Source organism: Chrysemys picta, chromosome 4 (assembly GCF_011386835.1).
Source record: "Chrysemys picta bellii isolate R12L10 chromosome 4, ASM1138683v2, whole genome shotgun sequence".
Taxonomy (NCBI): domain Eukaryota; kingdom Metazoa; phylum Chordata; order Testudines; family Emydidae; genus Chrysemys; species Chrysemys picta.
The window spans coordinates 73,225,996-73,252,462 of record NC_088794.1 but is presented as its reverse complement, the minus strand read 5'-3'; the positions used below and the strand labels follow the sequence as shown (position 1 = coordinate 73,252,462).

Below are 26,467 nucleotides of genomic sequence, written 5' to 3'. Positions count from 1 at the left end.
TGTTTGTTCCTTATTTGGAGTGCTGTCAAGGTGGCTGTGCAAACAATTCTGGTGTGAGTGTATTTAATTACTCCTGGGGAATTCTGCGCCACTGCGCGTGCTCAGTGTCATGTCCCCCCACAGATTCTCTCTGCTTCCCCACCGAAAAATGGTTTCTGTGGGGAAGCTAAGAGAAGCTGCTCTAGTGCTCATTCACCTCTCCCTGGCAGCGCAGGTGCATCTGTTGGGGCACTCAGAGCAGCCTGGGGAGAGGTAAGTCACCACAGGGGTGGGGCGGGGGATGCTTGGGGATGCCCTGGCTGCCCAGGGACATTGGTTCTGGCTGGGCTGGGGGAGGAGAGGGACGAGGAGACCAAGTTCCCCCCTGCCTCTCACAGAGCAGCCCGGGCAGGATCAAATCAATACCCAGAAATCTCCCCCGACTGCAGGAAGCTCTGCACTGTGGGGGGGAGGAGGTTGGGTGCAGGGGTGAGGCTCAGTGGGGTGGGGGTTCAGGGTGCAGGGAGAGGGATGAGGCTTGGCCGGGGGGGGGAGGGAGGGGGAAGGTTGGGTGCTGGCGGGTCCAGATGCATGGGGGTTGGGTGGACAGGGGTAGCGGCTTCCCATACAGTGACCCCTCCCCCACTTCCTCACCCCATTGCTCCTCAGCCTCACCCGAGCCTCACCCCTTGCATCGGGGGCCGTCACAAGCCCCCAAATTCCCCTCCCCCCCGAGCCTCACTCCCTTCATCAGGAGCTCCCCACCCCACTGAGCCCCAACCAGCTGCACCTTGACCCCCACCCCACCATCCAGACCTCCCACTGATTCCCTCACACCCAGACCCTGCCCCGCTGTGCCCTAACCACCTTCACCTGGACTCCCCTGCAGAGTTCCATTCCCCCTACACCCAGAACCCTCCCCACCCCAACCAAGCCCCTATGCGTCCATATTCCCCCTGCTCCCCAACCCAGATGTCCCACCAAGCTGTCTGCATCCAGCTTGCGCCACACAGAACCCTGATACTCTTGAGGGAATTCTGCACATTTTATTTGTCAAAAATAACACAATAAAACAACAACATAATAATCACATCTTTTCAATTATTTTGGTAATTTATTTCAAAATACCTGTCAGCAAAGAATTGAAAATGGTGTGATTATACGGTGTTATTTTGACAAATAAAATGTGCAGAATTTTGTAGAGTTTTAAAATATCGTGCGCAGAATTGTAAAATTTTTTGCCCCAAATTCCTTCAGGAATAATAGTATTTGTGATCCTTTGAGAACTAAAATTAACTCAACCCAGTGTTTGTAGAAAGCAAATAAGATTGCTAAGTAAAGCCAGTCAATATTTATTCAGGCCAATATTTCTATGCAAGAAAGAAAGAAAGGCTCTCTTAGCCTTCCAGGAGATTTGGAGAGGGGGAAGGAGAAAAGCAATTAGCTAATATGAAATGACATGTAACATCAACACTACTTACCTTTGTAAGGCCTTGTCTAGATGAGAAAGTTGTTCTGGTTTAAGTCAGTTTAGAAACCAAACTTAGCCAACATAACCTATGTTGATATAAATGACTCTCAAACTGAAACAGAGCATCTACACAAGATGTTGCACCGAATTTAATTAAGTCTGTTTCTGAACTAATTTAATCAGTACAATTTTCTCATGTAGACAAAGCCTAAATTGTTTAGCCCATTCTAGAGAAGCTTAGCACAATCTCAGCCTCAGTGAGAATCAAGGAGATGCTTTTTAGTTTCTTGGTACTGTTTCTTCTCCCTCACAAAGAAACAATGTATTGTTTAAATGCAACTCTAATTTGGACTCAGCTGTTACTACTGGGGGGGAATGAGTCACCTGTTACTCAGAGAGGAGATTCTACAGTCAGTGAGTAAAATAAGGCATATGTGAGTGCTACTGACCTGCCAAGGTCACAAAAAGGAAGCTTGGATTCTTACTCATTGGTACCAAAGGGGGCGAAGTAACCTTAGGGGTTCCAGATTAAGGTGACCCACCTTCTACAGCCCATGAGAGAAACATAAAAAAAGGATTCTGTAATTGAGAAGGTAATCTTACCAGCTTCTACTGGCTTGGTCTTCTGATAAGTTGATGACAGTTTCTCAATATCTTCAAAAGTCGATGCATTCTATCAGTAATGAGAAAGTATCAACTACTACACAAAGCAGCACCAGTTCTCTCATCATATGCTCATTCAGTAAATAAGGCAGCACACACCTGCATGATCTTCTGCTGCAACATCCTAAATCAGGACTCCTACCTCCAAGGGCACAGGTTTATTTTATTTTTTTAAAGCCCATTACATTTTTGGGCCTAAAACATGAAAAAGGGAATGAATTCTTTCAATACACCAGACTATTTAGGGTTAACCTTCATTCAGAGACACATGTCACACTAGATTCCTATTAACAATAATTTTATTACTGATTAATCTCATTTATATATTGATGAGTCATAAAAGTAGGAGACAGAAATTTGCTGAATGCTTGTTATTTTGAATACAAAATAACCTTTCAGTCTGTATAACAGAAGGGTTTCTACCAAGATAAAACATCCAGCCTAAAACATAAAAAATAACTAGAAGCAAACCCTAAACAGAGAGGTAATTTTGAGACAGGTGTTTAAATCAAGCAATAAAAATAACTAAATAAATGAAAGAGTTCCCTCAGTTAAAGATTTCCTGATATTTGGAATCATGGGTAAAATAATACACTGATACAGTAGAAGAGTTTGAAGCTTTGATACTTCTGTAAGTTAACAGATAGGAGTATTTAGTGTGGTAAGTGGGTCTGTATACAGACCATCATCCTTTAAACTTGTGAAATAAAGCAGTATTTTTTGAAGTTTACATCACAATTTGTCTTTGATAACAAGATTAAAGTTAGAATTGTGGGTTCTGATGAAATTCTCATGCAGGGGTGTATTAGACAGAGCTACTTTTAGTTTGTGGAGTGGGTAAGTGACTATTCAAACAGTTCGGTGTGCTACTTACTGCAGCAGGATGATGAAACATAGCAACATTCCCTTAAATTATAAATGGACAAATGAGGCGCAAACAGAGGCAGCTATTTTTAATTAGTTGAGAGGACATTCACAAGGTGTAAGATGAGGTACGGTCTGGTGGTTAGAAGAGAGGACTGGCCAGCTAGATTTCAGGGTTATATTTCTTAATTCTGCTCCTCTCTGTGTGGGACTTCTGCTATCACTTAAGTTCTGTGTTTTAATTCCCCCCCTGTATATAATGGGGATAATAATCACCTTAGTAAAATGCTTTGAGATCCTCACATGAAAGGCACTATATACTATAAAGAATTGAAGAGGAGAATTTCCTAAGCAGGATACAAGTAGAGAGATCAGAGCACTACAGATCCAGCCTCATTAATAATGGCGGAATTTTAAACCAATAGCCAGACTACTGAATTCATGATAATTTCAAAACAACTTACCTTATCCATTCGATCCTTCTGTACCCCATATTTTCCACCAAACCCTTTTGAATAATCTAAAAAACAGGATAAAAAGGTCACAGTAGGCAGGTTTAATCTTTTCCCTTTAAGTTCTGTTAAATGCAAATGGCCATTTCAAAAAGCAGCTACATGCAGAATTCCAAAGACAGCAGCCAAAGAAAATGCAACTTGTTTTTGATGCAAATCAGGATATATATATACACACATATACACATATAATCTATCTACAGATGCCTCTTCATATACGAGCAAGCAAGAAAGATGTCGTGATCTATGTGCATGCTTTTCACATTCTTTCAGTGAAAGTTAAGCTAATGATTGCTATGTTGACAGGAACCAAGCAAAAAATAAGGGATGGCCCCTCATAATGCACCACTTCTAGAGCACAGTCTTTCACAGTACTAATTGTTACTTCCTGTAGTATAGGTCATATTACCCAAGCTATTTTCCTTTGTTCAGAGTAGTGTGCTATCAAGTTTGCAGTAACACTTGTCAGGGCACAAGTGTCACTTAAATACTCTTTATTTGCATGCCATTCAAGGAATTGATCAAGTAAAGACACACAGCTGCCAAATTCAAGTTTTCTCCTATTTCAGTATTGACCCCAGGTTCATGCAAAATTAAGACAGGTGTTCCATGTATCTGCAATGGGAATATGTCACGTAGTTATCTTATTGCCTTATTTTAATAATGAGCAGTTACCATGTAAATGAAGAGTGCTTGAAGGTCTGTGCCTTGGAAAACTGACTTACAACTTCTTCCTGTGCTCCCATTCCCAAAATGGAATCAGGGACTTTGTGTATTTGAACTCCTAGTAAAGCTATCCTAGACTTCAAATGTTTGGAACTAGATCACGACAGTACGTAACATATTGGCTGCTGTTAGAAATAGTGTCTTTAGTGTGTATTGTCAATCAGAATAAATGCATGGCTTTATTAACCACCTTTATACACTGCAATTATACTATTTTGATTTTGGGTTTCCAAAAAACTCTACACTATCAGACTTCTCACTTTAAGATGTCATCGGAAAACTAGAACTTGTAGTTCATACCTGAATTATCTCACAATGAATAAAGGCAGCTTTATAACATGCTATAATTTACTACTATTTCAACTAAGGCAAAGGTTTACATTTGGACTTTTAAGCTGGTGTGATCTAATGCTGGTGTAGCACCATGAACTAAATATTGGAAATCTGTTTCTATTTTATTAACTGCAGCATTTGGAATTTTATGAACCCATATCCTTAATATAGGCTTGTTATTAGATCATGTTTAAACAGCTCATTTTAAGGAAATAGCCTGATGTTGATAGAGAACATGGGGATAGAAATTTAAAAGAATGTCTTCTTTAGATTACTTATGGCACACATCAGTCTTTTTACATGACTATTTAAGTCTGTGTTAGAAGTGGCTGCACTAAGAAAGTTACAACTGGAGACTGTGCCTTGTTGAGACTCATGCTTGGCTAGTTTCTCCTTGTATTCAAACCCCAGAGCAGATGGGTCCTGCCTCTCTGTTTGAACACCGAATTTCCCTCCAAAACCACTCTTATAATCTGAAAAAGCCACATGTAATAAAGGAGGGGAAAAGGAACAGATAAGTTTAGTTAGAAATGTTCAAAAGACAGAACCATCAGCAGCAATTCTGATGAATCAGGAGTACTTTTAGAAGAATATGAACACTCATTTTTAAGTGTATATTCAGAATGTCAACAATTCCACTTGGGATTAGGAAGAGGCCAGCTCCACTTAATATTAACAGGAATATAAGAGAGACAATTCCATGTTCTTAGCTATATTTTGCAGCTCTTCCTATACTGCAGACAACACTTCTCTGCCCAACTGTTTATACTGTATACGTACACTCAGATATTAAAATATGTTCATGATCAGATTATGTCTGTATTCAAAAGATAAATATAATATGAGAGTAGGACAATATTTAGGAGCAAATTAAGTTTATTTCATGGATGCCATCACATTTGTACTTTATAGCCCAGCCTTGAAAGTTACTCCTATTTGGCATTGTCAAAAATAAGGAATATTCTTGCTACTACTCTGAAGAAAAAAAAAAAAAATCTGTATTCAGAACTATGTTCCATTCACTGATAGCTGTTCTGGCACAACCATTTTGATATAAGGGGCTAAGATGAGGGCACAGATCATCCCTTCTCACAGGAAGCTGCGAAGGGAAAAGACTGAGATCCCCTTTCAGTGTGGGGGCAGCACGGACTGGTCCACTGTGGAAAAGACTATGGCTGCAGACCTCCCCATCTTCATGGAGGCCATGAAAATCTGGGTGAGAAGGAAGAGGTCAGTATTGCTAATGCTGAGTTTCTACCTCCTGCAGGTGTGGGTATACATTGGGGAGGGGGAGGAAAACAGGGCAAGGAAGAGGAAAATAGTTTGAGTACAGTGAGCAGGATTTGTCCTGGTATATGGACTGGCAGTTTACATAGGATAGGAGTCATTTAGGAGAGGCTGGCTTCCAAAATTTTACTGGGGGGGGGGGGGGGGGGGGAATCAAGAATCCAAGCTAAGTGCACATTCATAAGGCTATTCCAACATATCTCCTGACCCGCTAAATCAATATCTTCAGTGGCTCTCAATACCAGTCATGACTTGTTAAACCGGTTGTAAAGACATTCCACCGACTGCAAAACAGTAACATTTCAAACATGGAGAAGCAACTACAATGTTAGCTACTATGAAACAGTTTTACCAGAGCTGCAGAGAAAATAAACTGTAAAATGAACCAGAAGCATGTTAAAAGTGTAGTTAAGAAGTTGAACTCAAACATACCTTTCTGGGATTCGTGCAGTTGCACTTTCTCCTGATGATCCCAACCAAGTGCACATTTGTCCTGTCTGTCTGTCTGTACACCAAACTTGCCTCCAAATCCTTTCACATAATCTATGTACATAAAATTCCACAAGCCATTAGTGTGATTGTTACAGATAACATTTTGAACAAAATAGGGATATTATAGATGAGACAGTTTATCCCCTAGTATTTCATTAACGGTACTGAATTATTTTCATGGTCCATTTCCCCTTGCCAAGTCACCTCCCCAGTGGGGAATGGGAAGCACAGCAATCCGAAAAGCTAATATAAAAGTCAGAAAGTGCAGAACAGCTCACCCCCACAATACTCTGATTTACACTGTAGTAAGTGTCTCAACATTCACAGAATAGGTACATGGCAGATAAGATTCTGATGCATGCACACCTCCTCTACGCTACCAAAAAAACATTATGATATGGTTCTTTATCCAGATATTATTATTATTGCTGTTTATTATTTGTATTATAGTTATAAAGTCATGCAATCTGATCTGCATCTGAAGACCATCATGTCCTACTGACTTCTGTGAAACTCCACATGGGTATCAAAGTCCTCCCATATGGATCAGATTGCAAGACTGGGGATGGATTTTGCAATTACATACTTTCTAGTTTAAAAAAAAAAAAAAATATCAGCATTCTTGCCAGTGAGATTAACAGTATACTTCCCAGCTTTGAGGTTCTCACCCTTACTTAAGAGTGTTAGACTCAACCCATAAACTTTATTAAATAAAAGTATGTAATAAAAACCTTTCTGTGATTCGTGCTTTTCTGTTTTGCCTTGATATTCAAAGCCAACTGCACTTTTGTCCACTTTGTCCTTGTCAACCCCATATTTACCACCAAAGCCTCTGGAATAATCTGGAGACAGGAGTAAACAGAGTTTTATTTACAAATGTACAGTAATAAGACATTATTAAGACAAGACTGCTTCAACCACAGCCACTTGTTTTAAATTATGTATTAGAAGAATACTGACATCCCTGGCTAATCTAGATCCAGGATATTAAGTCTTAAATTCTTCAGAACGTATCACTTCACGTTTTCCCCTTAAGCAGGAGAAAATAAAACAGCAGTGTCAAAGCTAGCCAAAGCACTGAATGATGTGAGGAATTTTAATCTTTCAAAGCGTTCAGTTATAACTAGGCATTGAAACTGTGAAATTACAATGGAATTCTAAAGCTACATCAAGAGCAGTATGGTTGCCATTTAAAAAAAAAAAAAAAGGTTTGTTACTTCAGGTAATAACGTGATGCAAATATATTATTTAGTACTGGTCAGAAAGTGGGAAGATTTTGAGATAAATGTGTCCCTTTGTTTGCTGAAAAAAAATTAAACTTTTTTTTTTTTTTGGTAAACAATTTTTTGACCAGCTATAACAACACTATATTAACTCTGGAAATCCCTAAGTGTTACCAACATATTAGTAAAATTTACATTTTAACTATCAGGTGATTTTGTTAGAAATACCTCACTGCTGTATTTGAGCACTTAAGGTTTTAATATTAGATTGGTAAAAAATTTCAAAAGTTGCCAGAAGTTTTTTTGCAAAAAGTTTGTTGATCAGTTCTGGTTACAATGTAATTGAAACTTGACCTCCACTTGGAATCCTTGTGTTCATTAAACTAAAGTGTATGGTTTAAAGTTCTCCTTCAAGAAGAAAAAGTTTTCAATAACTTTTAACGACTTATCTAGTGTACATAATGATACAAAATATCTATCAATATTTACCAAAATGAAATATTTTACAAGACTGTTCCTGGTAAATGCACCTGCACCACATAAAAAATAGAACAAAAAACATGCATGTCGACTAACCTTTTTGAGATTCATGCTTCTCTGTTTTACCCTGGTAATCGAAGCCCACTGCACTCTTGTCTACTCTGTCGGCCTGCACTCCATATTTACCACCAAAACCACTTGAGTAATCTGAGTCCAGAGAACAAAACACAAACACACACATGGTGAATTCATGTGTCATAGTCAATGTTGCAATGCAGAAATCCAGAATAATATCTCAGTTTGAAAATAGCTACTAGCCAACAAAATAAAACTTACAAACACAACAAGCAGAATTTAGCATAGTACTATGGCTCATGATGTCACAAGTATGTGTCTATGTTCCTTATTTGTAAATCTGGATGCTGTTAAAACTTCTGCCTAAGGTAATTTTGTGTTTTGCGTTTAGTCTGCCCTTTCATTTATAGTTGTCCAAAACACAGGAACCATTTACTTCATTAATATTAACCCCATTAACACCCCCGCCCCCAGAAGAGATTAAATGCAAGGCTATACTCTTATTTTGTTTTCTAGCAAGTTTTAAACATCAGTATGATCTTACTCCTCTACTTCTTGTCATATAGGCAGGAGAGGGCTTGGGGTGAAGATCATCACTGCAAGGAGAGGGAAGGGGCACAGAATAGAAAGGCTCTGCTATGCCCCATTCTCCACTAGCATAGTCCTTCTGGGAACTGGCATAAGTTAAAGCTTCCCCTGGAGGTTATCTTCACCAGGGCCAGGTGGCTGAAATCTAGGGAGCAGTGACCTCTCCCAGACAGCCCCACCCATCCCCCAGACTTTCCAGAGAACCCAGTCTAAAATATTGGGGGTGGGGAACAAAGGACAAGTCAGACCCTTAAAGACAAACATAGCATTTCATTTTGTTAAGGCCAAGTGAGTAGTTTTTGAGTCCACTTACTACAAAAGAGTAGTAAATCATTTTGGACGCAGAATAATTGGATAGCTGACAATGCAGGTTGAGGCCCCATTGTGCTAGGCACCTTACAAACAGTGTTTCCTCAACAGTTTTATATACAAGCTATTGTAGTAGAGTCTTATAACAAGCAGCTAATATTGATAACAGTTATTTATTTACATACACATTCACCCCAACACTTTACCTTTTTGAGAGGCATGTTTCTCTGTTTTCCCCTGGTATTCAAAACCCACAGCAGACTGTAGGAGAAATAATACAGTAATAAGCATTCCTAAAAAAAAGTCAGACATTAGTAATACAAAATAGTCTACTTCAGCAGAAAAGAAATCAGAGCTTAGTGATGCTCCAAGCCTCTTGGTTCTGGAGCATAAGTGTCTGTTTAGATTTCCGGGCCAATATACTCAAAACATTAGAGAGGAACAGATCCATTAAGCTATCTTTTTCAGCCTCTGCCAAAGCAGATTGTTCCCTGCCGTACATTAGGGTCTTGTCAGGTTTAGTGATTCAGTACACTGGAGTTTCCACCACTTCCAGCGGGAGGTTATTTTATCAGTATTAGGTTCACTCCCTCTGGGGCACCTGGCAGTGGCCACTGTCGGTAGACAGGATACTGGGCTGGATGGACCCAGTATGGCCGTTCTTATGTTCAGTCTGGGAAAGGTTCCCCACCTTGATAGTCAGTCTAGTGGTTCAGTTTGCTAGGCGCCCCAATCCATGCTAAATTCCCTCCCTACTTGGTGTTCATCTTTCTGGTCACATAAACATATGTAGATTGGCTAACTGACATGTTTTCAATCTTTTTTTTCAAATCGGGCCATCCTTCAACTTAATTGCAGGGGAAGGATTTTTATTTCTTAAGAAAGTATTAATCCATAATAACCAAAGCCAATTTACTGATATGCACAAAGTGCAGTGCTAAAAATGAATTACAGTGATGTTTACACCTAGCAGTAGCAGTTTTTAGCATGATAAAACCAATACCCTATGTAAACTGAGGAACACAACTGCTGTAAGTAACTGGAATACTGTAGGAAATTACTTACCTGGTCAACTCTGTCCATTTGTACTCCAAACTTGCCTCCGAAACCTCTTACTGAGTCCACTTGGGAGCAGTGTTTAGAAAGCTTAGATTGATATTCATGGCCAACAGCTGACTGAAAGAAGTTAGAAATCCAAAAATGGATTACTGCATCTAACAAAAATGGTAACACACTATACTTCGTAAGTCTAAAAACAAAAAAGTTTGAGATTAGGCACCACCTAGAGGCCTATTTATAATTTATGTGGCTCTTTAGACATGCAAATTGTCAGCATTAGTAGCAGTTGCACAGTGAAAGCCATGCATGTTAAGTGTCCAATTCTGCAAAATGCCCACGTAAAGATTTCTCATAGGAATAAGAATCTGTAGGATTGTGTCACCAAGTTGTCAATATAGTCCTAGGAAAGAAAGTGATCAAAATCCCAGGAAAGAGTCTGGAAGCATTGAGTGAGTGAGTGTTTCACCCAGGATTTATAAATTAAACTACAGAGGTGGTAAAAGGAAAGATATTGAATTAAATCCTATTGCCATGATCCAAGGCTTAGAAGGGAGCCCTCACTTCCAATAAAATACAAGGAGTGATAATTGTGTATGCAGCTATCGACCATATACAGTAGAAAAATGATCACTACAAACTTAAACACAAGATACTTCTTGGACAAAAGAAACTTTGTAGAATTCTGCAAGTTTAAAGCAAAAGGCTAACATCAAAAGCTGCCTAAACTGAATGCAGCATTCACATCCATCAGACATTAAATTTATCATTGGATAGCAAGAACATTTTTTTAACAGAAGCATGATGTGGTATTACATTAAAAAAACCAATGCATTTCATAGCCTAAAAGAAATAATCATTAATTTAGGAAAACAGGAATGACAGTTCTGGAAAATAACACCATCCAAAAGTTATGCAGATAGAAAATATACTTCCTCAGATACTATGTTAATTCTAGTCAAATGTCATTAGCTGCCTCAGATCACTAGTTTACTATTTGAGCCCCATGCAACTTGAACAACAAAATATGTTTCTAGGAACGCTATTCTTATTTCACTTTGTTGCCCAATCACTTCATTATACTTTGGCAGGGAATTTTTTAAACCAGAGAGAGGGGAAAGTAATTCGACTCTATTTACAAACAAACACAGTTATCACAAATTCCTGTCTTTGTAAGCAGACAATTTCAGATAGAGAATCGATATCTGCTAAAAGACTAATGGTGATCACTGTAGTAAAATCAAAATAATTTCCATTGCAGTAGAAAAGTAGGCAGCTAATTGTTGAAAGGTATTTGATTACTGTAGTAAATATTAAAACTAAAATAATTGAAGTTGGTTCCCATGATCATTGGCACATTTCTGTTTTATGGTACAGAAAGCTAGAGTTATGGCTATAAACAACTTCTGGCTAGGGCTATCATTTACATTAATATTTTCATTCAGTATGCTAGAGGAAGCTGCTAGACATTCTCTTTCCCGAAGTCTATATCAGAATAAAGACTCTTACCACTTCCCACCATTTGCTTTTCAAGTTATCACTGTTATACAGTACAAAATGGTAAGTGACAGTACAAAGCACATTCCATCTCTTATCAGTCAACAGCTTTTCCAAAGCCTGGTTTCATGACCATTTCATGGCTTAATGTGGTTTTTTTTCCTCCCTTCTGTTCCAATCAGTCACTGGAACATGAGCCAGGCATAACATCTTAAAGTACAATAATGTTACATTGAATTACAAAGGAGCCGGGAGCAATCTTCAAATAAGACAAGATGGTATGAAATTACACACTAGAAAGTGCATCCGACTCTATCTACTGATAAAGCTTCAAATTTGCACTAATATAGTACTAGTATAATCCCTAAACCCTGCACTCTGTGTCCAAACTGAATAATTTGGTCAGATACTGGGAAATGTGACAAGGAAGAGGATTTCTAGTGTCCCTGTGCTGAACGAGAGGGCTCTGCGATTACTAGTCCAATCTAATGGCTGGAGCTGCTGCCACAGCCCTTCCACAACTCCTCTCCACGAATGAAAGGTCTGCTGCATGTAGCTCTGCCAAAGATTGAGGAGCTGAGTTCTGTGGCATAGATCTCTAGCTCTGGCTCACAGCACGTTGTCCAATGCAGTGGAATGGCAATGGTTCCACTGCATCAGGCCGCCCTGTACCCACGGATCTGTAAATGAGTGGGGGAGGTAGAGAATTGGTTTTGATTCAAGTGAACATATCCTTATATCAGCAGAACCCTGGCAGCTATATAATACTTGTGCTTTAGTTTTTGATGGTTTTGAGAACAATCTGCACTGAACATTTAGCCACTGAGGAATGCTTATTTTTCATTCTCAGCCTACTGGGATATGTAAAAAATACTAAAAGCCTTGATTCCCATATCAACATCTTTCTCTGTAGTATACAGTACCTGCTTTAATATCTCTGACAGACGTATATGGACTACACTGGAATTTTAAACCCAACTGAGCATCCCTGATAAAAGACATTCAATAGGAAGATGTTAGGTGGAGTTCCATACTGGAATTCTTGAATATCTGACTAAATGAATCACCTGGGCTCAAACTTCTACCATCTACTCAGTCCAGAGAGGCATTCAAGCAACTGGCCTGAAAATTGTATGTGAACATGTTATCATTGAAACACACACATACATTTCTTAACACTTACCCAAGCTGCTTCCAGGAGTCAAGATGACTGATAATACGATACAAAAATGAGACATGCACAGCCTACACCAGAATCCAGCAAACTACATTTTGCAGTCAGCCTTGCTTTGGGAAGTTTGCTGCTGATTCAGAGAGCCACTAATAGGTGCGTGCCAACCTGAAATCCTTGTGAAATGAGCAGTTCAGTACTGGCATAAAATATAACACTGGACTCTTTAAATGAACACAAAGTCACCAGAAGCCTTGGCTAGCTAAGAAAAAGAGTTTTGAAAGTACCTCCAGCTGCAAAGAATTATATTCTCAACACATAGAGAAGTGAAGCTTTGCTGAACGTAATATTATGAAGCAATTGTCCACTTACAAAATGTGGAAATTATTAATCTGAGTATAATAAAGATGTTGCCAAATTCTGTATGCCAACTTTGATTTATATGTAGGTTAGACACTTCTTTATAATTCTGACCAACCCAGTATGTCTCTTTCATGTAGCTTGTTGATAATGGGTGGTGGCCAGTTTTCAGTGACAATGGTTTTTTTTAAGTGGGGGTGGGGGGGGAGGAATTTTCAAAGCAGTGCAGAGAATTTATTCACACATCTTTGTGGAAGATCTGTGGCTAAAATCCCCCTGCACTGTTTTGAAAGTCTTAAGCAGTATGTTTAGCTAGATGTTTCTCTTCCTGCTTTAACAAATTTAACTAATTAAATCAGTACGCTATCTGTTTTTTCTTCTTCCATGGCACCACATCAGAATGGAAAGCTTCTCTTCCTATTTCATAACTAAACATCAAGTGTCAAGTACTCAAAGATGTAACTCTGTATATTTAAAATATTCAAAAGATTGATTTAAAAAAACCTCACTCCACTGGAAACCCGTGGTGAAATAGTACTCTGGTAGATTTTAATTAATCCTGTAGCTCTGACCCATGCAGTTATGCAAGTGATCAGTTAGGTCCACATCAAACTTATGACATTTAGACTTTAGGGCAAAATCCTGGCCTACTGAAGTCAATGGTTAAACTCCCATTGAGTTAAAAGGAAGCAGGATTTTGCCTGCAGTGAAAAGCTAGGTAGATGCTCTTGAAAAGGAAAGGACTGCTCTTTTAAAGGATAAATAATTGTATGGCAGTGTTTCCCAAATTTGGGACGGCGCTTGTGTAGGAAATGCCCCTGGCAGGCCGGGATGGTTTGTTTACCTGCCCCGTTCACAGGTCTGGCCGATTGCAGCTCCTACTGGCTGTGGTTCGCCGCTCTAGGCCAACTGGAGCTGCTGGAAGCGGCAGCCAGTATGTCCCTCGGACGCGGCAGGTAAACAAACCGGCCCGGCCCGCCAGGGACTTTCACTACACAAGCGCCGTCCCAAGTTTGGGAAACACTGTTCTATGGTATTGTGGTATCATTTTAAAGATCTGTTTGCACCATCACAAGTATTGATAGGACAGACATCCAGACAGTTAAAATTTTGCTCTTTTACAAAAAGTTAAGTGTTACAAATACAGCACTATCTGCAATATTTGTTATTAGCTCTCCCCCATCCCCCCAAAATTGTTTACCATCCCCTTAGAAGCAGTCTTAGCATTTGTTTATTTAATGCATTCAGTTAGAATCCTAAATGGATGAGGGGAGGCATAAGTAGCCAGCATTAGAGAGCTTGGAGCCCACAAGGTAGACTTAATAACTTAATCCAATAATTCTCTTACCCCAGTTCTCCATCGATTTGTGTTAGTTTGTTTTAAGGGTACAATGAGGTTTATATAGCAAAATTTCTGGGAAACAATGGCGCCCTGCCTACAAACAAACCAAAATCCGTTGGATATGCTTAATAGGTAATGGAGTATCTTGGAAGCCATCTTGCTAGGTAAACACAAAGTTAGTTAAGCAAGAAACTAAAATGTAATCTTATTTAGGCCTCAATATTTTAACTCTAATTTTCTTACAGTACAGTATTGTGCTGCAATGATATTATAAGTTGGATAACTAATGGGGGCAGATGAGCAACTAGAACAACTTCTGGTCAGTATCTTTTAATATTAATACAATCACTATGCATGCAGCTATTTAAAAAAAACCTAAGGATCATTAGTATTTATACTGTGCATTGATGTTGACAGCTGTTTTAAATATTGACTCAATAGTTTATATTTCAAAGATTGCAACTACTATCTGCCTAAAATACAAAGCCATTTTCTGGATATCTGAGTTATTTCTCGCTGCTCATTTTTTCATGCTTTTTTGAAGTGAGAGCTAGCTTCAAATTCAAGAAAAGATAAATACATTTATTTATTCATTCATTCTAAGGCAGTCTCAAGTACACAAAGAATTGATGCAGCAAATGAAATAGAAAATGGATTTATTCATATCTAGGTGCTTTCTTAATTTAGAAGAGAATCTTTAGAAACCTACACATTTACAGGAGGAGAGAGAACTCAGGGCCATGAATTTCTGTTTATTGCCCGTGACCTGTCCATGACTTCTACTAAAATTACCCATGACTAAATCTTAGCCTTACTAATGAGCACCTGACATAAGCAAGGCAATGAGGTCTAAAAATCACAAGACCAGGAAGCGGTGTGGAGCACCAATGCACCAGTTCTCAAAAAGGCTTCCCTTTGTCACTCACAGATGACCCATTAACTCCCTTGAATAAAATGAGACACAGGACCTGATCACACAGAGCCTAGATCTACAGAAAGGTTTTACAAGTATTTACTAGTGTTAGTGGTGTGATATTTTGCTGACAGTTACATCAGCAAAAGCCCTAGAGTGAACACAGTTATACTAGAATAAAGATGGTTTATACTGCCATAAGTTATTTTGATTCCCAAACTGAAATAATCTATAGCAGTATGAACACTTTTATACAGATATAACTGCATCCACACTAGGGAGTTTGGCACTTTTACTGTACTGATATCATTAAAACAGCAAAACTCTTATATAGACAGGCCTAATTCACAAAAATAGTCCCATCTCACTGACTATGATGAGATAACTGGCTCTGTGGATGAGGGGAAAGCAGTGGATGTGTTATTCCTTGACTTTAGCAAAGCTTTTGATACGGTCTCCCACAGTATTCTTGCCGCCAAGTTAAAGAAGTATGGGCTGGATGAATGGACTGTAAGGTGGATAGAAAGCTGGCTAGATCGTCGGGCTCAACGGGTAGTGATCAATGGCTCCATGTCTAGTTGGCAGCCGGTTTCAAGCGGAGTGCCCCAAGGGTCGGTCCTGGGGCCGGTTTTGTTTAATATCTTTATTAATGATCTGGAGGATGGTGTGGACTGCACTCTCAGCAAGTTTGCAGATGACACTAAACTAGGAGGCATGGTAGATACACTAGAGGGTAGGGATCGGATACAGAGGGACCTAGACAAATTAGAGGATTGGGCCGAAAAAAACCTGATGAGGTTCAACAAGGACAAGTGCAGAGTCCTGCACTTAGGACGGAAGAATCCCATGCACTGCTACAGACTAGGGACCGAATGGCTAGGTAGCAGTTCTGCAGAAAAGGACCTAGGGGTCACAGTGGACGAGAAGCTGGATATGAGTCAACAGTGTGCTCTTGTTGCCAAGAAGGCTAACGGCATTTTGGGCTGTATAAGTAGGGGCATTGCCAGCAGATCGAGGGACGTGATCGTTCCCCTTTATTCGACATTGGTGAGGCCTCATCTGGAATACTGTGTCCAGTTTTGGGCCCCACACTACAAGAAGGATGTGGAAAAATTGGAAAGAGTCCAGCGGAGGGCAACAAAAATGATTAGGGGTCTGGAGCACATGACTTATGAGGAGAGGCTGAGGGAACTGGGATTGTTTAGTCTCCAGAAGAGAAGAATGAGGGGGGATTTGATAGCAGCCTTCAACTACCTGAAGGGGGGTTCCAAAGAGGATGGAGCTCGGCTGTTCTCAGTGGTGGCAGATGACAGAACAAGGAGCAATGGTCTCAAGTTGCAGTGGGGGAGGTCCAGGTTGGATATCAGGAAAAACTATTTCACTAGGAGGGTGGTGAAACACTGGAATGCGTTACCTAGGGAGGTGGTGGAGTCTCCTTCCTTGGAGGTTTTTAAGGCCCAGCTTGACAAAGCCCTGGCTGGGATGATTTAGCTGGGAATTGGTCCTGCTTTGAGCAGGGGGTTGGACTAGATGACCTCTTGAGGTCCCTTCCAACTCTGATATTCTATGATTCTATGACTACAATGGAACTTAGGTGAGTAAGGCTTGCAGCATCAGACCCATCCACAATACATCTCCTGAGAAGACATTTTACACTTACTTTATCCATACGGTCTTGTTCCACACCAAACTTCCCTCCATAGCCACGGGAAGCTTTTGGTCCTGTTTCAAGCTCTTTCTCCTTGAGGCTCTGGTGTTCTTGGAACACATTCTCTCTCAGCTGGTGAATGCTTTAAAACAGAGAATCCAGTAGTTGTATAATAAAATGTTATAGACATGGTTAACGTTAAGACTTCCTCAGAGACAAGACTTTCTACTTGATGTGCTAATTTTACACCCAAAAACCTGATCTTAACTTTAGGATTAAAAGATAAATCCTGGTAAGTGTACAATACGCATTTCATTTTTTTTTTAAATCCTTCAGTACACCAAGCACTTCAAGTCTGGTTTTAAGAAGTTTGACATTCATTTCATTGTGAAATCTGTTTTCAAAAACCAAAAAATCCAGAACAAACCCTTCATTTTAAGATCTACCATCCTGCATTTGGGCTATAACAGGGAGGAGTAGTTTGCTATTGGATATTAATCCTGAACAGTTGATTACCTAGTTACCAAATATGATTTTGTTTTTGTTTACCCTATGTAGGTATTTATATGGCCCTCATCACTGTAGCATTCTCTCTTCCCTTACTCACTTCTTTCTTGTTAGTTCTCTCCTAGTGTGGGTTTTTTTGTGGAGGGAAAGGGGAAAAACAGACTGTAAGCTTTTCATGTCAGGGACCATCTCTTCCAGTGTATTTGAACAGTACCTTCTACAATGGGGTCCTAATCCCAGTTGGGGCTTTTGGACATTACCCTAATATAAAACAAGGAGGAACTGAAAGTAGGTTGATTTCCTTTCCCCTCCGCAACCTCTCTCTCTGGAAATAGGAAAAGAGGCTGGGTGTAGGGGGAAAACCAGTGATCTATGCTTGAAGACACTTTCCACATGAGTTTAAAGTTGCCTGAAGCATAATTGCTATATATTTAGACTGTAAATATCAGCAAATGTACTCCAGAGAGTAAAACCGATCCCTAAAGTACACAAGAACAGCTGTACTGGGTCAGACCACTAGTCCATCTAGCCCAGTATCCTATCTTCCGACAGTGGCCAATGCCAGATGCTTCAAAGAGAACGAACAGAACAGGGCAATTATCAAGCGATCCATCCCCTGTTGTCCACTTCCAGCTTGTCAGTTAGAGGATTAGGATACCCAGACCATGAAGTTGCATCCCTTATCATCTTAGCTAATAGTTATAGTTCTGGCATTCGCAATATCCCCAGCAATAAGTTCCACAAGCTGACTGTGCATTTTATGAAGGTGTATTTCCTTTTGTTTCTTTTAAACCTGCTGCCTATTAATTTAATTGGGTGACCACTGGTTCTTGTCTAATGTGAAGGGGTAAACAACACTTCCTTATTCACTTTCTCCACACCATTCATGATTGTATAAACCCCTATCATACTGCCCCCTCCTTAGTCATCTCTTTTCCAAGCTGAATGGTCCCATTCTTTTTATTCTCTCCTCACATAGAAGCTGTTTCATACCCTATTTTTGTTGTCCTTCTCTGTACCTTTTCCAATTCCAGTTTTTGGAGATGAGGTGACCAGAACTGCATGGAGCATTCGACATGTGGGCATAGCATGTATTTATATAGTGGCATTATGATATTTTCTATTTTATTATCTAGCCCTTTCCTAATGGTTCATAACATTGTTAGCTTTTTTCACTACTGCTGCACATTGAGCAGATGTTTTCTGCTCAAAGTAGGCCATTTAACTATTAAAAATGTCATATAGTTCAGTAGTTCCTTATTTTCAGCATTTGTAACCTTTTACTCCTTCAGCAAACAATGGGCACCTACATACTACAGTGACTAGTGCCCTATGAATATGTAAGATAGAAGGAAGAGCTAGAACACTCTTTACCTTTCCAATGCAGAAGTCAGTTTTAGACTAAAATTTCAAGCATGCCTTGTTAGGAAGTACGAGATTGAGAATTTGGTTGTAAGGCAACTTACCATTTAAACAAGCTTGCGAGCTGATGGTCCATTGTGACATATGCATTTTCCTTTCTGATAGAGGCTAAAATATTGTTACAATATATTTTGACATGCCAGAATTTTTAGAAGTTAGACCGACCATTTTTAAAGCTAATTCTAGGAATATAGGGCCTAAATCTATCCCCAGGAAATGGAGCTGTGTGTACCGCCTGACTCAAAAATGTACATATCATATGGTGATATACATCTTTTCACCTGAGCACAGCTGAGCACCAGTGCGTAACTGTGACTATTACAAAGAGCAATTGTAAAACCTGTAGCCAGAGAGCAAGACTTTTAAGGTGCCTGCAGACACAAAGGAGGCAAGAAGAATCATGTTTCCAGTGAAGAAAACACTATAACATCAATTCTTATTTTATTTTACAACTAGAGATGCTGGCAGCCATAAAGGACTAGCAACTTTGGAAAGGATTTGGGTAACCAATGCTCTATAGAGAGTCTCTTATATTTTATCCATCAGGATGTAAGTTACTAAGGATCTGAACTTATCAAAAATTGCCTACATTAACAGTCACAAAGGAATCAAGAAGAAGAGCTAGTTTACTTGATGTGTTCTTGATGTCCAGATCCTTGCACAGTTTTAGCACCCCAGCGCTGTTCTTTCTCACTCACATCATTCTGTCAAAGACATGTAATAAGTTAAAAATTATTAGACTTTAACCCAAGATTTCAGAGTTTCAGCACTTTGAAGGCCTTAAGGTTCTCTCATGCCACTAAAACTAGAAAGATTAATTAACAACCTCACTGCCCCATTCACCTGTTTCTACTACAATCACTTCCCTGTCTTTTCTGTCATCGCCAATGCATATAACATACTCCCAGTTAAAAATCATTACAAGGTCTTCATTTAAATCCTTCTCTTTTTCCTTCACTGCCCAGCTAAATAAAGCAATTTAATCAATCACACACATGCACAAAAGAATCCTAGTTATTCTCTCATACAGGCTGCCAAATATTTCCCATCTACTCTGCATATTTTGCTTAGATGTAGCTCTTCAGAGCAGGAACTATCTTCACTATATAGCATCATCAGTACTTAAATAATAAAGTTTGGGAACCATACCTCAAAATCAGGATCTGTCTCCCAGTCATCAGCTCCATCACTCTGGTTGACAGAAATGGCGTGACCTGCAGTAGCCTTCCACATCTGAAACATCATCAAATGAAGTACTGTCACACTGGAGTTACATTTAAATTCATTTCACATTATGACTGGGTTGATTAAGGACTAGTCCAATATTCCGAATATACTAGAGAAGTAAATTATTTAACTAGACAACATTTGTAATATTGGCAGTTACAGCAGATGTGGTTACTAATAATATCAGTTGTCCAGCTGCATTTGCAAACCAGACTGATAACTCAGTGTGTTTTTTCTATTGACATTATAAAAAGGCCAGAAATAATCATTGGCATTCTTTCAAAGAGAATGAGGAAGTTCCTTCTGGTAAGAGTCAACATGTGTGTGCTTACTTCATTTATTAGTAACATGTGATAAACCACTACCATTAATTAGAAAATCTATTTGACCAGAGCTCATCAAAGTTTGCTTCACAAAAAAAAGACATTAACACTCGGATACTATATGTGTACTTCGTCTTAAAAGTAACATTTTTTCTAGCCTTTAGTAATGATGAGCACAGAAATTGCTAAATGCTATATTCTGTAGGTTTCTTTCATGTTTTACATTAATGAGATTCATATATCAAGTATTATGAAAACAATCTGAACAATTTAAAATGTTTGAATACCATTTTGATTTAGAAGGCATTTGTCCACTTACATGCAATAATAGTACACAGACTACATTTTTAAAGATATGTACATATTTTAATCAATTAATATCTTATATTAATGCTCTGCATAATGTTTCAGTATAAAGCAGAAGGAAGAAAGTATTAGGATCAGGAAGTAGGAGCTTTCTTGTCTTTTTATGAAGATTTAATTTTGGGTGTCCAATTTGAGACACTGTCAGGGAACCTGATTTTCAGAGAGAAGGTGCTCAGCACTTTCTGAAAAATCAAACCCTTTTGCAGCATATCAAGTTGGGAACCCCAAAGTTAGGACACCTAAATCATTAGTCATTTTTGAAAATCTGGTTCAGCATAGATGCTGCTGCCAACAGTGGGTTATGTTTTAGGATTTCTACAAAAAAAACGTATGATTGGGAAATATATTTTAACTCTCAAATTGTTTATTTCACACGGATTGGAAGAAGTTGCTTTTCCTCCACTAGTGCACAAGGGTAAAGTTCATTAATATTCTATCATTCTGTCTTACTATACATACCTTTTATTTTCTAATTAAGAAATTGTTTATAAATGATTGTCGCTCGTGGTGAAATATTTCACATACAAATACAATCTGGAAAAGGAAAGGAAAGTTCCCCCTCAGGTACAATCCAGAGGAAAATGGACCATTCAAATCCAGAAATAATCAACAGTTGCAGTGCTTCAGGCCAGGGATTGTGTTTGTTACACATTTGTACAGTACCTACCATAATGGAGCTGGGGCTTCTAGGAGGTTACAAATATGTTATGATGTGAACTTTGGTAAGGTCCTGAACCTGTAAACCCTCTGGATATAGAGCTTCTATTGAAGTCAAGTGGGTGTTCCACACATGATCAGGATCAGATCCAAAGAATAGGATGCAACAGATTGCAGGTCTTCATTATTTCATAGTTTTAACTATACTAATATTTCTTTAAATGTTAAGTGCTGTGGTGCTCAGTGTTACAATGCTTATATCCCTTCAAGGATCCAATTCTTGCTCTCTTAATCCAAACACAACCCACTGAAGCACTGATCCCCCACATGACTGTTCAGTGTTTGCACTGCAGCCTACAAGTTACAAAATAATATCAATTCTGAGTTTAGCAATATCCAAGCCTAACTCTGAATATATTTGTTTCCTCCTCAACCTTGTTAAAACTGGTAATCAAGAAAAACTGGAAGCTGAAGGACTTTTTATAAACAGTATTTAAAAAAATCCTGGTCAGAGACTATATTATAACAAATGTCCATCCTCTCCCCCAACCAGAGTTCTGTTAGGGTAACTATAAAGGGCACAAAGATATAGCAATAATAATAAAAATCAAATAAGTTTTCTCATTTCCTACTGGGCATAATTTGCAGTCCCACCATAATAGGTTTCCTCAGTAGTTGCTGCTCTGGCAGATCTCTTTCAAACTAGACTACAGAGAAACATGATCCATGCTGTATCCAGGAGTGTCTGACTCATACGGTCAAATTTCTGGAAAAAGGGAACTGCAGTTCAAAACACACAAAGGCTAAATATATGCTTTTGATTTATCAGGCCACTTCTGTCCTTTATCATATTGACGAATCAGCAGCCACAGAGTTTTCCACAAAGCATATTTGGAGGTAGAGGAATTCAGGCTCCCTTCTCCCACAAGGGGCTAAGAACAGGCTCCCAGAACAAGAGGGAGGTGCCAGTCAATTAACTCTGTCAGCAACGCTGTATCTAGAGATGCTTGTTGAAGTCAAAATAAGGTATGGGTACCTGTCACAGTGAAAGGGCTAACTGCACCTCTTTTCCCTTTATAATCTCTCAGGGTGTACTCATTCAGATGTTAGGCCTCCTGCCTTTGCCTATCTCAAGAGGAATTTTGCAATCCTCCCACACCTTTCTGGGCACAACTGAGGGCAGGCACCTTTGGAAGTCTGTGACCAGTGATCACGCAGCTTTCTTCGAAACAGACCAAAGCATTAGAAGAAAAATGGGATTTTAAAATGACAGACTATGCACATCCAGCTTATCACCCTCTGATGGTAACCTAGAAAGGCATAAAGTCTCCAGGCACAGCCAGGGGAAGTTGTGTGTCTCGATCTGGTTCCCCTGAACAGTTTAACTACGGCCCTCTCTTGAGAGAGGATCCCTTTTCAATCCTGCTAGAGGTTCTCTGTTCTAAACAGTGTTCCCAACCCAACTGGTCAAAACCAGTTTTGTAGGTTAGAGGAGACAAAAATAATCAAAGCTAGCAGTTCTGGCACTGTCCCTTAACAACTTCTGTTTGCTGAGAAGTGCCTACCTTCATTCAGTGTTTTACCTACCTATTTCCTCAGACAGCTCTTTACTGAGGTAACCCAATATAGTCACACAGTAAGCATCCAAATAACAAGGTCAACATACAGTATCTATGCATATTACTGAGTAGCTCCAAATCCATTACAGTATCCAATTGTGGAAGTCCTACTGGAAAGCACCAAGAAAGCCAATGAAAAACAAGTGTATTGTACTAATTATTTATTGTATCCTTCAGGATATAACCAGTTTTCTACCCCAGATAGATACCAAAAGATTGTCAGGCCTGCAGGGCTATCAAGCTCTGACAGTTTGAATGAATGAGATTTTCACACACAAAAATAACCAGTGAGTGAGACACATGAAGAATCTTTCACCACCAGAGGCCATGTTAAAAACCAGATTTAAAATTAATCCCAGATGATAGTGACTCCTTCCAAAGGAAAACTATTTAGGTGTCAGCTGCGCTTAATGATGCTTTGTTCCTCATTTGCCTGATTACAGAAAGACACCCCATTCCCTCCAGAAGCCTTGTACAGAGAGCTGCTGTAGGCCCTGGAGTCAGTCACACCCATCTGCATTTAATCCCAGATTCAGTAGGGGATGACTGGCTTTTAGACAGTAACATGGACATGGTTACCACAAGCCGCCCAGGCATAGAGTGGAAACAATGAGCAACAGCCTTGCTCCCAATCTCAAACAGGTAAACCCAGTGAAAGAATGAAGCTCTCTGCTTCACCCACCCAGTATCCCAGAGAAGTCCACTTCCATATCTCCGAAAGAGAGACCCAGGAAAAAGCTCAAACTGCCTAGTTCACAACGCCCCACTCGCCCCCTCCACTCTCTCTCTTGGATGTCCCAGAGAGAGGGGGGACTAGCTGAAGGCCCTGAATAATCAGCCACAGTTCAGGAGGACGGGATAAGGGAAGAGAGAAAACAAAGAAAGTTAGTCATGTAGCTGTACAGTGCGTGACGGGGTCGGGCAGCTGCTATGGACCAAATAATTAACACCTCTCTGGGGCAGCTAGTATCCTGCCCCCGCCCTAAGCCTCCCCCCATCCCCCGCTCCGACCGCAACACACAGCCGAAGCTCCGTCATCAAAACCTGGGGGGGGGGGGGGGCGAGATTAGCCCGTAAGAGGAAATATAACCCGGGCACAGTCTCCTCTAACCCCACCACCTTCAGCAGCCACAGTCGTCCACACCCCCAGTTAAAGCCAGGGCAAGCCCAAGACTAGCTCCCGCTAGCTTTACTGGGGCTAATAGGGAGAGATGTGGTGAACCAATCCCGGGTCGGTTGCCCCCCCTCTGCCCCCCAAAGGGGGTGGCCTGACTTCCTTTGGACACCCACGGCTTTGAAGAGCAAAACAACTGGCAGAGAGAGGAAGGCAACCGCAGCGTCCCCCAGGGGAAAGGGGAGAACACGGGAAAGCAAATAGAGCCAGTCTCATCCTCATCCCCAGCTTTCTGCCCAGGGAATTGCGCCCATGCCACTTACTTTGTTCCCAGCTCACTTCCTGACTGCACAGCTTCTGCAGCTGCTGGCTGGTGCTTCCTAGCTCTGCCGCTGCTGCTGCAATTTCCGCTTCTCCCAGGCTCCCATTTCCTGTTCTTTCATCACACGTCAGGAGGTGGGATATGGCTGCACAAGCTTCAGTGCTGATGGGGCCCCGAGCGGCGCTACCCGAGTCCCCCCGTCTGCTTATCCCCGCAGCTTCCCAGATCCCTTTGTCTACGCAAGAATCGTTGCTTCTGGGATCGGAGCTGCTCCCTAGACCACACTCCGGGAAACAGACCATCTCCACTGCGCTTCCCACGTCTCACTCTCTCTGCCCTCCGGCAGCTTTCCAGAGCCCATTATTCATGCATCCTAAGCAGTTCTCTGGTGGCGGGCCTTCCTTCTGCTGCTCTGTGGAGTTTATTTCAACAAGTCAGACTTGTCAAACTGGGATAACCTGAATGAGCCACATGAAAGTACGAGTCTCGCAGGATTGCAAATTCCGGGAGAGCGCTTAGATACATACTGTGGCAACAGGGGGACCCACAGAAAACACTAATATCGAGACGCCTTTTAAACGGCTATAGAATAAGCAAAAAGTGGGGACTTTCTTGCCAAAGGATAAAACGTGATAGCTCTACAGAGTATCGCCCCCACCTCATTGAAACGATATTGGTTAGCGTGAATTTAACCGTAGAAATGACAAGGAAATAAAAATGTTACCTTGAGGCAGGACTGTTATAATTTGAATAAGGGACATTAAATATGGATAATCTAAATGTCTCATTAAAAACTTTATTCCAGTTTTTAAATTTGCTTTATAGAGGACCCAGACTGGAAAATGCTTTTGGTGTGTTTGTTGTTGTTTCTTCCCTGGAGGGGCAGTAGGTACCTTAGTACTTTCAAACGTCACATCATGTCCTTCCTGATTTTGTGAAGGTCATGGTGGAAGGCCCTGATATATATGGTGTGTTTTTACATCTCTTTAATAAAGATTCAGCAAGCACTTCAATCAAAATCCCCTCTTCCCTCTCCCTTTCACAACAGATCAATTGAGCGTTTGAATTAAACAAATGCTACTGGTTTAAAGTCTGAGTACAAATTGCTCAACCTCAATTAATAAGGTGGTTTTACTTGCCTGATGTGTTTACGTATCATGCTAGTTCTCTAGTTGTCCATAGTCTTAGAAAAAACAGGAGGCAGACAGGAACTGAATTTCTAATGTAAAACACATCGCTCATGCTAAATAATAAAGAGGGAAGAGAAAAGTCTCTCTTTTCAAATGAACTAGACTTGTAAATCTGGGTGCCACATGAATCAGACAATACAATATTTGAAAATGAATTTCAATTACATGGGTGGTAAAAAAGGGTTATTTGAAGTGCTTTCCATGGACCTTAAAACAAAATTTAAGTTGTATTACTATAAAACAGTCTCAATTCCCACAAAGGTACACCACCAGCAGTCTTTTACACTACAGTTGTCAGACCTCCAGCAGCCATGGTAGTAGGTTAATCTAGGTGCAGGCTGCACTTTCCCCAGGGGAAGCAGCTGTTATGTTAATCCAAGTTTATTTTGTCTCATAAATTCATTAGGTGTTTTAAACAGGGATCTCTGATCATACAACTTAAAGACTAATACATTTCTATAGCCTACAGGCCCAGCAGTGGTAGAAAATGCTTGTCACCCTTCTTCCAAAGAGTTTTTATTTATAAACTACTGGAAGGTAAGAAGGGAGATGAGATTGAATGGGGTAAACTATGTTTTCTGTATGAGAGATTGTTCCTGCTCTTAAAATCGCTAAGAAATTACTCCTTTAAAGTTTTCTCGGTTGCCTGCTATCATTTTTCTTAAATCAACTAATGAAGTGCTCACTTCTCGGTGATATGCACAAACTTTTCAATTTTACTGCAGCTACTG

At 40.1% G+C, this 26,467-nt stretch overlaps 1 protein-coding gene across 5 annotated transcripts in view; it reads right to left on the bottom strand.

Moving 5' to 3' along the window:
- The window catches only part of CTTN (cortactin), a 37,405-nt gene extending 12,351 nt beyond the window's left edge, over window positions 1-25,054 (bottom strand). The window contains exons 1-12 of one of the 5 annotated variants that reach the window (XM_042849154.2): window positions 24,548-24,794; window positions 21,294-21,368; window positions 20,068-20,151; window positions 19,549-19,622; window positions 17,002-17,131; window positions 10,068-10,178; window positions 9,209-9,263; window positions 8,127-8,237; window positions 7,059-7,169; window positions 6,268-6,378; window positions 3,442-3,497; window positions 2,054-2,123 (exon numbers count right to left, since the gene is read on the bottom strand). In XM_042849154.2, coding sequence (XP_042705088.1) covers window positions 2,054-2,123; window positions 3,442-3,497; window positions 6,268-6,378; window positions 7,059-7,169; window positions 8,127-8,237; window positions 9,209-9,263; window positions 10,068-10,178; window positions 17,002-17,131; window positions 19,549-19,622; window positions 20,068-20,151 — 913 coding nt within the window. In that variant the 5' untranslated portion in view covers window positions 21,294-21,368; window positions 24,548-24,794. Of the gene's footprint in view, window positions 1-2,053; window positions 2,124-3,441; window positions 3,498-6,267; window positions 6,379-7,058; window positions 7,170-8,126; window positions 8,238-9,208; window positions 9,264-10,067; window positions 10,179-17,001; window positions 17,132-19,548; window positions 19,623-20,067; window positions 20,164-21,293; window positions 21,369-23,792; window positions 23,932-24,547 lie in introns of those variants that run through there. The other 4 variants (XM_065592654.1, XM_005304572.5, XM_065592655.1 and 1 more) reach the window with 4 other exon arrangements.
- Window positions 25,055-26,467: the final 1,413 nt, after the last annotated feature.